The sequence below is a fragment of the Marmota flaviventris genome, chromosome 4 (genome assembly GCF_047511675.1).
Source record: "Marmota flaviventris isolate mMarFla1 chromosome 4, mMarFla1.hap1, whole genome shotgun sequence".
In the NCBI taxonomy this organism is placed as follows: domain Eukaryota; kingdom Metazoa; phylum Chordata; class Mammalia; order Rodentia; family Sciuridae; genus Marmota; species Marmota flaviventris.
Genome location: NC_092501.1, coordinates 101763474 through 101780350, shown reverse-complemented (window position 1 = coordinate 101780350; position 16877 = coordinate 101763474). Strand labels below are relative to the sequence as shown.

At 37.5% G+C, this 16877-nt stretch overlaps 1 protein-coding gene across 6 annotated transcripts in view; it reads right to left on the bottom strand.

Moving 5' to 3' along the window:
* The window catches only part of Klf12 (KLF transcription factor 12), a 438598-nt gene that overhangs the window by 38410 nt on the left and 383311 nt on the right, over nucleotides 1-16877 (bottom strand). For all 6 annotated transcript variants that reach the window (XM_071611451.1, XM_027938085.2, XM_071611450.1 and 3 more), the window contains one exon: nucleotides 998-1155. In XM_071611451.1, the coding sequence (XP_071467552.1) occupies nucleotides 998-1155 (158 nt within the window). The remainder of the gene's footprint in view (nucleotides 1-997; nucleotides 1156-16877) is intronic.

Genomic DNA, 16877 nt, shown 5'->3' with positions numbered 1-16877 from the left:
CGGAATCTGTCGCACTTCAAGTTTCCAGTTAGAGGCAGATGCTGAGGTCTGATTGCTGATGAGGACAGGAACTGGACTGGGCCTGCTTGTTTATTAAAAAAGTGTATGCATGCATTTCCCTGTTCCTTCTGCTCCTTTAAGCATCACACACTCCAGTCACCACTTTTCCTTGGACGGATGGTGTGTTTGCAGGCCTTCCTCTAGTCTCTTGCCAGTGCCCCCACCCACCCACTGGGGAATCCTGGGGGACCCACAAGCCCAGGAAGCCAGAGGATGCTGGCTGAGGGGTACCCAAGGCAGAACATGGGTTGGTAGGGGTCTAAGTGAAGACTCATCAGCTCATTTCCTTGTCAGGTGGGTGGGTGAGCAAGAGGAGGATGGGCAAAGTCTGTCAATCACTTGTGATCTCAATTTATTCTCTATAATCTGTGAATACTAAAAATCTTCTCCTGAAATAAAAAGATACCAGTGAGAATCAAATAGAATTATGTGGACATGTTTTTAAAACTCCCCATAGACCTATGTCTATTACATTCTCATTTTTCATTTTGTTTGCTATTTGAAGGAAAAGGATTTAAAAAAAAAAGTAGGAAAACACGATCAAAGGGTGGAGGTGGGTAAGAGGCCAGCTTGAAAAGACAATAATTTTGCTCAGCTTGTTGTTTGATGTGCCACAGGGACATTGTTAAACCTGATAAACTACATGCTGATTAAGTGGTGGTGTTGCTTATAAGAAAGATGGCTAGATTACTATGTTCACACCATTTTAAAAGCCCTTGAGAAATGGAAGAAATCTCTCATTGGTTTCTAAAATGTACTGAGCCTGACACTTTTTTTTTTTTTTTTCAATTATGACAGAGAGATTGCATTCTGGCCAGAAGAAATGAAGTAAATTCAAGGTGTTACATATAAGGGGCAAGTACAAAATGCCATGGCAGCACACTGTGCCCTGTCGTGGAGCAATTGGTCCTCACAAGGGAAGCCCTGGGCGCTGTACCTGTATGTGTCCTCCGGTGAGCCTTCAGGTGAGAACTTTTTGTGTACACTTTGTTGCATCCCTCAAAATCACATCTGTGGATACGTCGTTTCCTGGAGTCTGGGGATTCGGACCGTCTCTGGCGTCTTGTGCTCTCAATACTAAATGGTGAAATTGAACTGGAAAAAGAAAAAGGGGTGTTACATGGTGAGAAGCACTGCACTCCGTCTTGGGTCTGGTGGCCTGAGAACTGGTCTCAGACTCCACAGCCTCACAGGCTCCCTGCCACCACTGTCTTGGATGTGTCTTGTGTCTTGTTTTCTAATCCCCAAAGGCAAGCACTGGAACTGATTTCTGGCAGAACACTCCCAGGAAGAGAAAGACACACTTAAAACAATACCAACAACAAACTAAAACCTAGTGAAGCATTGGGAGGAGAGTAATCTCCTCTTATCAGAAGGAACCATCTGGTGGTGGTAGATTAACACTCACAGCTCTGAACTTCTGAATACCCTTTCTAAGGAATATTTTAGGAAGCCCTGCTATAGACAATTGACAAGATGAATGCATTTAATAAGTAACAGCAGGTCTGAGCTGCGTGTGACCACATATAACACCATGTAAAATCACAATGCACCTTTCAAAACAAGTGAGGTCAGGCTGAAAGAAATGACATCAGTACACCAATAACATGACTCATGACAAGCTATTTCTGAGCAGTAAAGTGCACTGCCATTTAACTTTTCTAGTTGGTGCTTTTGCATGGTGAGGAATAAAGTGCACTGTATGTATTTAAAGATTAGCTGTACTACTATTACGAACAAAAAGTTTTAACTATGAAGTTTGGCCCTGACTTGCGTGTTGTTTAATCTTAATGCCCCACTAGAAAAACAGGATTAGTTTGTAATGTCAGATAATTGATTAACATGTACCTTTTTAAAACCTTAATCTCTTTTGATGGAGAGAGAAATAAAGAATATGACTCATCTTTTTCAGTTACCCGTGAAGTGCCTTTAAATTACAGTGAAATATGATAAAAAAGCAATCACCCATAATTCTGCCATAACAATTTACCACGATTAATATTCTGACATATTTTCTTTCAGCTTTCCCATGTTTTGATGCTTTGAAAAATTAGTATTAAAAAAATCACAAATGAAGAGCTCTCTCCCTTGTCTTTCACCATCCCTGATCCTTTCTTCTTCTCCCAGGGAAAAGCTCTATCATCAGTTTTCTTTACATCTTTCCAATTCTTTTAAATGATGTTACCTATCTACATCTGCATTCATAGAAATTCATAATATTGCTGTGGTTTTGTAAGAGTCACATAAATGTCATGCTGTTCACATCATTCTGCTACTTTTTTCTGTTCTTGCCCTGTTTTTCAATCAATATTAAACATCTGAGATTTATACAGGTAGGTACAAAGGCTGTAGTTCATTTATCAGAAGTGCTATCGACTACAACTTATTGAATCTCCTTTTCAAAAAATATTTTAACTTAAAGTTCTGAAATTAGAATGTTCCTTGGAACTGATGGCTTGTTAAGGTTTAACGGGTATAATTTTTCTTTATTAATGGTACATAAAGTAATTGTTTTTTTCAATAGATGATATTTCAACTTAGGTCAAAAGTTGCAAAACTTTTTCTTTTATAAAGAGCTAAATAGTAAATAAATACTTTATTTCAACTTTAAGAACCAAAAGGTCTTACGCTGTAACTAATCATCTTTGAAACTGTATCATGAAAGCAGCTATAGACACTGTAAACAAAGAAACATGGTTCCAATAAAACTTTATGTACAAAAACAATGGGCTGTATTTGGGTCCTAATTTGCTAACTACTGACTTTATGACATATGGTAGCAGTCCAATTAAAAACTCATCCCAGAGTTAACATATCCAATTTTCTGACTGATGGCCACGTAGACTGTTTCTAACATTATCCTGTTACACTGCTCTGGTACCTTTTTTTTTTTTTTTAATGTCTCCTATACACGTGCCTTTTATATTTTCCATGTAGATTTTCCCTTCTGCAAATAAAAACTGAGGCCACCAAAGTTTTGTATTTGGAACTTCAAATACAAATGATGTTCTACCTGGGCCTCAAACAGTTCTGGAGAGACATTTGTCTCTACTTTACCTTTCAGAACTACTTACTTGATCTCTTTGTGGAAAAGTGATAAGGTAAGTGGGAATGAGGAAAAAGGGAACCAAAGGTGAAGTCAAAGACCTTGAAAAACCCAAGAAGATGAGTGGGCAATCCCAACCAGGAAGACTGCTATTGTCCTGAGGTCCACAGTAGAATTCCACAGTTAACAGGGACCACAGGGGTTTGGCTGAGCCAAGTCCAGTGTCATGACAGTCAAGATACTGCTACCAAGTAATTTTGTCTCTAGAGCCAATGAACGTGGGCATTCAAGAAATGCTTGCTACATAGAATGAATAATTAATACTTATCTGCTTAATGAATCAATACTACTATCCTTTGACGAAAAACAAGTCTGATTAGATAGTGGGCACTATGGGTTGTTTCTACTCTGTGCTTCCTAAGCACTGTGATCTCTCTTTAGAAGGCACCTGAGTGTCTTCTGCAACATGTCTTCTGCGCTTCAAAAACTGAACTTGTTCTACAGAGTGGAAGTGTGCAAGTAACTATTGCATATGCCAGTGTAAGATCCTTCCACTAATCTTCAGTGCCAATCTTGGTATGATCAAAATGGTTGAGGTAAAACAGTTGTCCCTGTGTTCCCAAACTTTGTGCCAAAAATATCTATACAGTTCAGAAGAACATTAACTAGAGGTCCACTCCCCCAAAGACTAGCCCATTTAGAGCAGCAAAGGAGTGCTGGGGGTGGCCTCATGGGCTCCACACTGCAATAATTAGATCTAGAGAGAACAAATGAGTGAATCAGGACTTCAGCTGCACAACAGTCCCGCTTGGAATGGCACGTTAAATTAGAATTAAACCCAGAGAGGCTCGAAAAGTCACATCCAGAAACAGCTCTATTTAAATAGAAGGCGCCGCATGGCTGCAATGGAGGAAATGAGGGTTAACTGTAATCAGCAGGTAATAAGAGACCATTTGTCACGGGTGACCTTAATGTGCTGAGATGCCCTTCACTGAAATTGGAGATCTTAAAATAATAATAATAATAAAAAGGATAGGGCATCCTTTCAAGGCAAGGAAGAGGACACACACACATTGAAGATTTAAAAATAAGAGAAGAAAACACAGGAATTGAGGTTGCTTTATCAAAGTCAAACATAATCTCTGCAGAACTCCAGGTAGCACAGCCAAGGACAATGGTGATGGTGGGCATTTGCAGAATGTTAGTATGTTAACAAGTTCTGTTCTAGGAACTTTCAGCTTCAAAGCCACCCTCTAGGCTGAGAGCATCAGCAGTGTGATCTTACAGATGAAGACACAGAGGCAAAGGGAAGGGAAGGGAAAGTTGGTGGCTATGGCAAGATTTGGACCAAGTGGTTGATGCCCGAGCTCAATTTTAACATTATACTGATTCAGATATAGACCTGATAAACCAGCATAGGACAGAATATGGGAAACCAAGAAAATAATTGGTATCACTTAAATTTCTCCTCTAACCCAATTAAATAAGACAACAGCACATACAAAGCATTCTTTAAAGTAGCCTGCTCAGGGCTGGAGTCGTGGCTCAGTGGTAGAGTGCTTGCCTGGCATGTGTGAGGCACTAGGCTTGATCCACAGCACCACATAAAAATAAGTAAGTAAAATAAAGGTATTGTGTCCATTTACAACTAAAAAAAAAAAAAAAAGGTAGCCTGCTTTTTAATAAGAAAGACATTTTTAATTTGAGAAAATTAGGGTAAACTGTTTTATAAACACTATTAGGCACTCAGTATATTTACTATTATTCTACCTATGAAAAATACTTTCTTACAGCTATTGTAAAGCATATATTTACTCTCAGGAAAGTGTTTTTCTAAAGGTTGAGGCTGGCACCGGCATACCATGGAATTAGTTCCTTCCCGCCACTGCAGTTCACCCACAATTCTACCAAAAAGAATTCTGCACAACAAAAGTGTCTTAAAGAAAGTGGGAATATTGTTTTTAAAAACGTATATTTTCTCCTGTTTTCAAAGTTGATTTAAAAACTCTTTATCACCTGTAGAAATTCTGAATTAGCTTCTGCCATAGAATACATGTAAGTAAAACAACTGCCTTATAAGTAAATCAAATAGTACCTTGGGAATGAACTATCAGGGCCATAGTTAAACAAGACAGGATAAAACTTACAGTTATCCAGGAATTACATCAATCTCAGAAAAAGGATTCTATTTGCACGGACAAGCAAAGTATCTGCATTAGCTTGCAGGATTTCCCTTAACCAGCAGGTGGCTCTTAGATGCCAGAGTCTTCATAAGCATCCTTTATAGAACAGAATCTGCCCCATCAATCCATGTCCATGTATTTTTCTCTGATATTAATTAGGGAAAGGTGCTATTTAGATATGCCCACTGCCAATTTCCTGGCAGTTGCATCCCAAAGCTGGAAAGATTCACCCACATAATATTCTTTCATTCCTGTCTGTAGTTCCCTATAGAAAACTTCTATTGAACAGACTACAATTCTGAGATTTGTAGTTATCACTCTTTCTAGAAGCTTTAGTTAAGACATTATACCACTTCTTGTTTCTATTTGTACTCAATAAAAATATTTTCATGAAATGTATGAATCAAGAGCAATACATTTTCTAATATATGTTTAAAAGCTCAAAATCAGCCTATATTCAAACTATAGTTTGGTACTTTTTACATATGAACAGAGTATGCCCAAAACGTATTTCTAATTATTGTTTTATTGTAATAAACAAAATCTCCTACTGGTTAAACTATAATGGGTTTACAAATGAGGCTGTTTTGGAGGGAAGAAGGCTGGGGATGAATTCATTATTTTATATATTAAAAAAAGCTGCCATTAAGTATCATTAAATATTTTTCCACATCACCTTCTAAATCATGACAAAAACTCAAAACTATTATAGGCATATATTCTTGTTCTTTTTTTTGATGCATAATAACTTAGCAAGTAAGATCACAAGCTGTATTAAAGAGGTTTAAAGACAATCACAGTAGAAAAAAATTAATCATTAATAACACTAACTATAATTGATTTTATTACCAATTACTCCACCAAATGAATTCATAACGTAGGATGAAACACGAGCTATGAAATGAGGGTAAATTTCTTAGGTATGTTGGTCATACCCACCAATGAAAGACACATAATTTGCTTAAATATTTAGAGGAAGTTTCCCACAGAATCTGTTCAGAAAGCACTGGTTAAATTAGGTTTTATGCCAGGAGTTGTAGCTTGGTAGATCATGAGAACTTAATACCAAAACAAAACAAAACAAAAACCACCTTTCTAGGTCAGAACAGGATTACAGGTGATTATTTTCATCTGAATGCCTTTCAGATAGGCCTTGTGTGCCCCACGTGGCATGAGCCCCGCCACCCTCTACTGCCTTGAATATATCTATTCTTACCCGTGTGGCTCTTCAGCACACCTAATTTTGAGATTCTTGAAAATCATGCCAAATTAGAAAGATAAATTTTCTTTGTTTTACCAAAGATAGACTTTAACCTATTCAAACGTAAAGCTAGGATCTTAGACATACTTATTACCAACAGATGCTTGAAAGGGTGAAAGGAAAGGAGGGTAAAAAAGAAACCAGGGAGCACTGTCCATCCACTGAGGAACTGAGCATTGGACATCCACCGGAGCCGCCATATAACTCTGCTTCATGGCGGAAGTGGACAGGAAGGGGTTCATTCTTCCCTATCAGAAGGATCTTCCTATCAGGTAGATTCACTAATAAGGTCGTCTTATGGATGTACCCCAGGCACAGACTGTATATAATGAGACTCCGTATTTTAAATATTAAAACACATATAGATGTTCCAAATACACAGTTCCAATGAGATACTGTAATGCAACCATAAAGTAAACTTTTGACATGACCATCAAAACAAGCTTCCATCTATTTTATGCAGATCATTAACCAGATCTATGTTCCACTAGAGATTTGTTTTATTAAAGAGCACTGAAATTATATCCACTAACTATCTGGTACTTAAGCTTACATAAATTATTGAAAGTTTTTATTGCTCATGTGGGGACATATAAATAAATAACAAGACCAAGAAGAACTCATTGGTAGGGTACCACATGAGATTTTTTTTTGTGATCAGAATAACTGTCTGGGGCCACCAGTAGGTATTTCTCCCACCATAAAGTGGCCATGTATTTGAATTTTAGAGGAAAACAAAAACATTCCCAATTGAGAAAAGAAGAATACTTTACTTGCTTTTTTATTTCTCTTCTGGAAAACATCACTTAATCTTTAAATATGCCACCAAATTAATGTTGGAATAGTAAGGAGATGTACTGGCATAACCCAACTTCATATTTGAAAGAGAGAAGGAAACTGAGGCTCAGAAAACTATATTAAGGGCTGGAGTTGTGGCTCAGTGGTACAGCGCTTATCTTGCATGTGTGAGGAATTGGTTTCGATCCTCAACACCACATTAAGATAAATAAATAAAATAAAGATATTGTGTCCATCTACAACTAAAACAAATATTAAAAATATATTAATTACGGTTCAAGGCTACACAGCTAATAGTAGCAGAGTTGGGAAGTCAGGCTCCAGGCTTCTTGATCCCTAGAACTAAGACTATCCCTCTTTCCAATGAGGCTGTAGAAGGATTTGTGTGGTGATTCTCACTTAGCATGAAGGAAAACTTGCCTGGCAACACTATTTTCATCAGATAGAACCACAAGCCTTGCTCCACTTCGGTTTTTGCTTTGGTTGCTAGGAAACTCAGACACAATCCACTAAGACTCAGTGTGTTTGTTTTCAACTCTTTCAAACTGGAACCCAAACACTACATGATTTTAATGTTATTCACCTATTTTTAAATGTATGTATCCTGAAATCCTTCCTCAGCTATGTTAACTATTAATGAGAAACAAAAATAAAACATAGGACATGTTGTTCTTTAAACCACAGGGGAAAAAAAAAACCATAAAAAGTAGAGAGAACCGTGTGAAACTTGAATCTGAGTTTTAATTTGTAGACTTTTAATTAAAGTTCTGAGACTGATAAGCTCATATTATTATCTTCAAGGAGAAAAGAAAACAAGAATCCTGAGGACATTTAGTCTGGACATATAAACCCAGCTCATAGCTTATTATAATATATTAGCTATGGTACCTAATATAGTTAATCTCTTTGAATTTTAGATACCCATATTTCAACTGTGTATTAAACCTATTCTATCCTATTAACCAGATGCAGAATACCTATAAAAACTTAAATAGAGCATATCAAACATGAATATATAATATACAACTGTATGACAATATGTTAATATAGTAATATATGTAAGATAGATTATGGTTTCTAACCTATATTAATGCATGTGTATCAATTTCCTTAAAATATTCATAGAACTGAAAACTTTGGACTTGATGGCTTGACAGTGACTACTAAATGGAGCTCTCATGAAGATTAACTCAGAGTCATGTAAAGCTGACCCAATGTCCAATATATTCTCTGCTCTTAACACCGTGTTCCTTCTTCCTTTTTCGGTTAACAGTAACTTTATGGAGTTATAACTCATGTGCCATAAAAGTCACTGTTATAAAGTGTGCAATTCAGTAGGGTTCAGCACATTCGCACTACTGTGCAACCATCAGCCTTATCTAGTTTTAAAGCAGTTTCATCACCTCAAAGGAAAACCCTATGCTCTTTAGCAGTAACCCAGGCTCTCCCCTAGTCCTTGGCAGCTACCGATCTGCTTTCCATTTCTATGTATTTGTCTGCCCTGGACATTTAATACAAATACAATAATATGCAGTCAGACATGGTGGCCCGCACCTGTAATCCCAACCATGTGAGAAGCTGAGGCAGGAGGAGTCAAGTTCAACGATAGCTTGGAAAACTTAGTAAGATCATGTCTCAAAAAAAAAAAAAAAAAGAGCTGGAGATTTGGCTCAGTGGTTGAGCACCCCATGAGTTCATTCCCCAGTACCCCAAACAAGAAATCAACCAAACCACCAAACAAACAAAAAAACCTAAAAACCCAACCCAATAACAATGTTATATATACAGGACCCAAGTCCCTCATCAGATATGTGATTTGCACATATTTTCTGTGTGCAAATCACTTTATTGATCATATCCTTAAAGCAAAGGTATTTTAAATTTTGATTATGTCCAATTTATTATTTCTTTCTGTGGCATCTGTATTTCATATTGTATCCAAGCCGGCTTTAACTAATCTAATTTCAAAGATTTACTCCTATGTTTTCTGTTAAGAGTTTTATGAATTTAACCTTCACACTTAGCTCTATATCTCTCTTGAATTGATGTTTGCATATAAGAAAGGAAGGAATCCAATTTTATTCTTTTAGAGGTTCAATTCATGAACATAGGATGTCCTTCCATTGAAAGTTTTTAAAAAAATTCACAATGTTTTGTGGTTTTAATTGTTCAAGTCTTAAGCTTCTGTTGTTAAATATACTCCTAGATATTTTTTCATGCTATTATAAATAGAATTGTGTTCTTAATTTCATTTTCAGATTGTCCACTGGTAGTTTATAGAAATACAAATGATTTCTGTATACTGCTCTTATATTCTACTAACTGGCTTAAATTGTTTATTAGTTCTAATAGTTTTATGGGGAACTCTTGAGGACTTTTTACATAAAAGATCATGTTAACTGCTAATAGGAATAGTTTTACTTCTTTGTTTCCAATCTGCATTTATTTAGTAATTGCCCTGGACATCCTTGTCTTGTTCTTGATATAAAAGCAAAGTAATCCATTTTTCATCATTATGAAAAGTATTCCATTTATCATTCATTAGATAAGAGTCTTTTATCAGGTTGAGGGCATTTCCTTCTATTTCTAGTGTGACAAGTGTTTTCATCATGAAAGAAGTTAGCTTTTATAAAACGCCTTTTTTACATCTATTGAAATAATCATGTGGTTTTTATCATTTATTCTATTAATGTAGTTATTATACCAATTGATTTTCATATTAAACTATCCTCATTCCTGGTTAAAAATCTCTCGTCATGCTCTGTAATCACTTCTATGTTGCTGGATTCAGTTTGCTTGTATTTGGTTGAGGGCTTTTCAGTTTATGTTCAGAAGAGATACCAGTGTGTAGTTTTCTTGTGATGTCTTTCTCTGGCTTGGGTAGCGGGGGGTAAGGTTGGCCTCATAGAATAAGCTGGGAAGGGTTCTGGTCTCTTTTTTGACCTTGAACTCCATGGTACCATGTTTACATCAAGAACTATTACTGTGTTGGTAACCATTTGCTGATATTTATCCTTTCTTCTCAACCTCAGTTTTGCTTTTAGGCTGCGTCCACAAAGTTGCTATTTCTGACATTCCTAGGCTCTTGGTCCTAATCTCATCTAGAACTTCTCATTTCACTACAGTCTTGGGGCCATGCTGTCCACCAATGCACAGACCTGACCCATCCACTATTCACCTAAAATGGATCATGTTTAAGTGTTTGGCAATGTCCACATTATTTACTTTCCTAATATCATTTTTCTCTATAATTGGCAAAACACAGCCCACAGTTCTTGGGATCAGAGTACTGCTAGATATTATAGTTGAATTGTCATTTGTGTACTGTACTGTTTATGGTATACTCAGTATACACTGTAAAATTCTTAGGTGGTATAATAATGGCTTATATAAACATAAACTTAGAATATTGTCACAAAAACATAAAGATGGGCAGGGTAGGTAGTTATTACTGGCAGTCTTATAGCCAAGAAATAGATGAGAAAAGATAAGCTTGGGATGGTTAGTGCCTGGGAAATCAGTCTCAACAGCTCTAGTTTATACCTTCCTTCCTATATCAACTTATTCCTATGGAAAGATGGAAAATCTTTTATATATTAAGATGACAATAGTAAATCTGCACTGTATTTATTGATGATTAAATGTTGTAAGTCCTACTGATAATTTTTTACTTGGCTTTTCCCTGGTAAGAAAAATCAGTGAAATAAATTAGTAGTCACGTGTGGAGGAGTTTCCATCTTAGCACTACTGATTCAATAAAATAAAAGCATGATTTCCTGTGAGTTCATAGGAAAGCGAGGTGGCCATGTAAAGGTGAAGAATTCAGTTGTCTATGTACTTCCAATAAGTGAAAAAGGACTCAAACTGTTACCAGTTCTACGACATGTGGACTGAAGTTATACTGTACAAAGATTTCTGGGGGCTTCCTGTTCTCAAGGCAATTTGGATGCTAAAATCAGCACCTTCTTCAATTTGCACATCAAAAACAACCACAAGACCCCCTCTGAGTGTTCAGTAGTTCTTTTTGCCACAGGGGTGAGAGATGATCAGACCACCCCAGAGCAGAGTTTGTATCCCCTCCATTTGTAAAATGCTTCTGTTATCTCCCTGCAGCTCACTGGCCCCCCTCCAGCCTCAGACTCTCTGCATCTTGCTGGAATCTGCTCTCTTTCATCTCTTCTCTAGTTTCTTCCCCATCCCCACATCAACATTATGCAAGAAAAAAAAAAAAAAAAAAAAAAAACAATCAACTCCTTTCCTTGGCACAAGCAGAGAGCAGCTTTCCCCCTACCCAATGCCTGGGGGAAAGGTTCTATCCAAGGTGTGTGGATGGACCCCGCTCCCAGTCTACCTCCAAGTGTTTCCAAAGGCACATTTTCCACACCAAGAGTTTTATTCTGGAGGAACTGGGTGCCAGCTGTTAAGATAATAAAAAATTCCCGAACTTATTATGTATGCAAATCATAATTATATAAGTCATAAAAAATGATATGTGATAAAGAGAAGTATAATAAAGTGCTATGGGAGTCAGGGGAGGGAGTATCTAATTCTGTTGGGAAGATCAGGGCAAGCTTAATGAAGGACACCAACAAGTGAGTCTTGAGGAGTGTTGGTAAGTGGACATGTCGGTGGTAAAGTAAAAGCAAAAGAGAAAACTAAGGTTATAGAGGATAGGAAGGAATGGAGGAAGGGAGGGAGGGAGGGAGGAATGGAGAAAGAGAAAAAGAAAAAGAGAGAAAGGAAGGAAGGAAGGAAGGAAGGAAGGAAGGCCACAATTACTCTTCTTAGTACCAAACTGCCCAATCACAGGGTTCCTAATAGGTGGGTGGGAAGGAAAAAACAGGATAGACAAGATGACTAGGGTCCAGTAGAATCAAATTAGCATGCCCCTTAATGAGCACTTAATTTTGTAGCCCATGGAAAAGTCATAATTTTGTTTTACTTTTTTCTCTACTTCTCCCTCTCTCCCTTCCTCCTTTCTTTCTTCCTTCTTTCCTTTCTTCAGGTCTAAGTGGGGAAATTCTGGCTGGTAAAAATAGGATTCATTAGTGAGGAAGTGATTAAAGGCAAGGCCTTTATCAATCAGAGCTATTTACTGCCATTTATTGCCATCATCTAAGTAAGTGGATTCTACCTGAACCAAAGTAGTGTCATTAAATCTGAATCAGAGGGGACTAACTCCCAGACATTTCATAAGCAGCGCTGTCAGTTCTCAGTGATTGATTGGATAATGGGGGGATAAGCACAAGAGAGGAATGAAAGGTGACCCCAGCAGGTTGGCCTGGGTGACCAGGATAACAGTAAAGTCAAGAAACAACCTGGAGTCCATAAGAAAACCAGCTTGGTAGGGGAACCCACCGATTGAGATCAATCCATATGGAAACAATCGATGACACTTTCTTTTCATCTGCTAGACAAGTAATAACTTAAAATAAGGGTGGTAGAAACTAGGTAATAAAGAAGTATTTTCAGGGACAACTTGAATGCATTTTACAAAAGAAAGCTCATAAAATAAATTAAATTTAATGGTAATGGGTTTCCATTAAATGCTGCCCATTGTGTCACTGTAAAGGCCAGGTACGTTGTAAAGAAAATTAGGCTAAAAATGCATAGTTTTTGTTTATTTAGTCAATTAGCATTCATTAAATTCTTTTAGAGATATTACTAAGTTTATAGTTGGTAGTTTACATACTTGATGACCTCTGTGATGGCTTTTCTGATTGGTTTTAATTATAGAAGTTTGTTTTTCAGGATCTCAAAAGTCAGGGGGGTAGAGGACAAGGGATGTAAGAAAGAAGCTCCTATGCATTTGCTATGGCCTTAGGCAGCTTTCTGAGTGCTTTATATATTAGAAAAATTGGAAAGAATGGACAATACGAGTTCAGAACTACCAGACTAAGAATCTTGCTGGTGCATTTTTAGTTGTATCTTAGAAAATTTTATCAGTTTCCTATGCTTTGGTTTCCTTTTCTGTGGCCTTGCAGGGTCACACAAAGGATTAGGATTAGCAAAATAGAAGAGCTTGTTTGAATACATGGATATTTGGGAAATGACTAAAGTTACTATTGTTTCACTTTATGCTAACCTCGATTATTAACTTTGTTTTACCAAATGAGGGAAGTGGTTCAGTCAAGTTCAATAACTCAATCAAGAACACAGATGTGGTACAGCTAGAGAAACGAAAATTGTGCTCCATTTGCGTACAATGAAACAAAATGCATTCTGCCCTCATGTGTAACTAATTAGAACACACTTAAAAAATTTCTAAAAATATAAAAAACAAACAAATAAATAAATACAAAGAACACAGATGTGAAGAGGTGGGTGCTGCCTCTGTAGTACTAGTTTTCCAAAATACCTAGAACCACAGCTGGCAGCGGAGGTGCTCAATGGGTATTGCTAAATTTTAAAGAAAAGCATCTCATATCTCCTGTCCTCTGGATATTGGAGGGTCTCTAAGCTTAGTCCTCTGGCCACTTCTCTTTGTGTTTCATTTCTTTCACTGGGTGATCTTGTTCATTCCCACGTTTGGTGCCCTGTGTTTCACATACCATGTTCTTTAAGCCATTCAAGAACCCTCTCCCCTCAACTCCAGACTCATAGATCTTTTGGAGCTTCAGAGTTGTGTGTCAGACAACTCTAATTTAAAATGTCCAAAGCTGTACTCATGCTATTTTTTCTCAAACCAACTCCTTTCCTAGTTTTACCTATCTCAGGAAAGGACCAACAATACTCTTCTGGAAGTTCAGAACAGTGAGAGTCCTTTGTGATTACTAATCTCTTCTAACACTTGCATTCTGTCAGAAATGCCTATTTGTTCCACTTTGAAAATGCAACCCAGATTTAAATACTTTTCTGTCTTCACAGCCATATCCATCTCTTATCTGGCTTCATACAATGGCAACTGAAATCTCTATTTCCATACTCTTCCCCCCAGAGGCTTCTTCTTTTTTTTTTTTTTTTTTTTGAGAGAGAGAGAGAGAGATTTTTAATATTTATTTTTTAGTTTTTGGTGGACACAACATCTTTGTATGTGGTGCTGAGGATTGAACCCGGGCCGCACGCATGCCAGGCGAGCGTGCTACCGCTTGAGCCACATCCCCAGCCCCCAGAGGCTTCTTTTGAGGTGTGGTAAAATGTACAGAGTATGAAATTTAATCCCTTTAACCACTTTTAGGTGCACAGTTCCGTGGCAGTAAGGACATTCCCATCATTGATTAACCATCATCAGTATTTACATCTAAAACCTTTCCATCATCGCCAATAGAAATCCTGTTCCCCTTATATGGAGACTTCTTATCCTTGCCCTTTCCCTCAATCTTTGGGAATCTCAACTGTATTTTCTGCTATGAATTTGCTGACGTCTTGTGCCTTTTCTAAGTAGAACTATACAATGTTTGTCTTTTTGTCTTATTTCACTTAGCATGATATTTTCAAAGTTCATTCATGTGTAGTAAGTATCAGAATTTCTTTTCCTTTTAAAGCCAAATAATGTGTGTGTGTATTTACACACCACATTTTATTTACCCACTTATCCACTGAAGGACACTGGGAATGTCTCTACCTTTTAGTTATCATGAATAATGCTACTCTGACCAGTACATGAGTTCTTGCTTTCCATTCTTTGGGCACATACCCAGAATTAAAAATTGCTGAGTCATCATGTGGCAACTGTATGTATATGTTTAACTTTTTGAGGAATCCTCAAACTTTTCCATAGCAGCTCCATCATTTTACATTTCCATAAGCAATATTTCCTATCAAAACACAAGTGGTTTCCCATTTCACTCAGAGCAAAGCTCGAAGTTTTTATTATTATCTACAAGGTCCCACAGGAACCATGAAACCCCACTGTGCTTCCTGGTGTCTAGCCACAGTGGTCTTCTGGCTGATTCTGGATCATGGCCAGTTCCTATCAACTCACCATCGCTCTTGCTATTCCTCTGCCTGCAAATATTTCTCCCCATTGTCACATGGCTTCCAGCCTCACTTATTTCATGTCTCTGATCAAATGTCACTTCTTTGGGGGGACATCCCCAAAATGCAGTCTAAGCAGACTGTCCTTTGTCTATCTCTTTCCTTTTCTTCAAACCCCGCATCATAACTAATGTGATACGGGTATTTATGTATTTATAAATTCCTCTCAGTAGAATGTAAGCGCCACATGGTGAAGGGACATTTTTTTTTCTTCTTTACTTTCGCATCCAATTGTAATGCTAATTATTAAAAGGAAGCACAGCTATTGGTTTTTAAAGGCTTTATAGTCTGATATTTTTAATGTAAAAAATCTTATTCTACTTTTTTCCTTGTCAGTTTTCATAAGAGACGACCAAAGAGTCTTAATAACTGAATATTTAAAAAATTATATCTTTTCCTTTTTTTTGGAGTTGGAAGATTTTGCTACTATCGATCAGCTAAAAAAAATCTACTAATTCTGAATAATAATAATAATATCATTAAGTCTTTGCTTTTACCCAGGACTTTGCTAGGAACTTAATATACATTCCGTGTGTCACAAATTTTTGTAGGTATTTGCATTTTACAGACACAAAAAGCTAAGACTCAGGAAGGGTAAACTGCCAAAAATCACACAGGAAGCAAGTGGCAGGTCAGGAATTCCAACCAGGAGCTGAGAGACTCCAAAGCTCATTTATCTACCCTCCCATACCATTCTGCCAAGAAATCATATTCAAGACATCAGTCAATGCCAGGTACAGGAATTAGTGCTCTCGTGATTGTTCAAGGTCATTACAGACATCCAGAGGAGAGGCTGTGGGGGTCAGGAGGACAATCTGGAGGAAGTGGGGCTTGAGAGTGTCCTGTGATCAGGAATTAGATAAGGAGGTATTGGGGAAGGTGGCGATGTCACTCTATACTGAAAGATCCACCTGACCACAAAAAGGAATGCAAGACATTTGGTCAAAAGAAGGTAAAGCTGTTTATTTGAAATTCGAGTTTACCTCTGGAAGCCTACAGAAGAGGAGGAAGAACACTAGTTAGTGCTTTTTGAGCACCTGGTCGATGATACTAAGCACTGTTCTGTGTCTTTATAAGGATTCTCTATTTAATTTTCAGAAGAATTCTATGAGATGGATATACTTGTCATTTAACAGGAAAATTGAAACCAAGAGGAAAACAGGGCTGCATGGTGAAAGGAAAGGATGCCTGGGCAGGCTGGGTAAAGGTTTTAAACGCTGTGACCAAAGACTTGCCTTTGTCCTGTAGGCACTGATTTTTGTCTTTCTTAAACCTGTCTTGAAGTTTTACAGTGTCTTAAGGACTAGTGGTGCCATCCAGGTGTGACCTTAAAAAGGTCAACTCCTTCCTTAGGAGTGCTATCCATACCATCCTATTACCTGTCCCCCAAGATGAGCCTCCTAGACACTCATGGACTGCCACCCATAAGCCCTCTGATTAAAATTCCTTAGTTGCCCATGGTATGCCTCTTCACTCCTCCATCCAAGGACCTAGCTTTCAACCACCAAAACCCACACAGTGTAACTCACTTATAGGGAAGATGGCTGGGGAG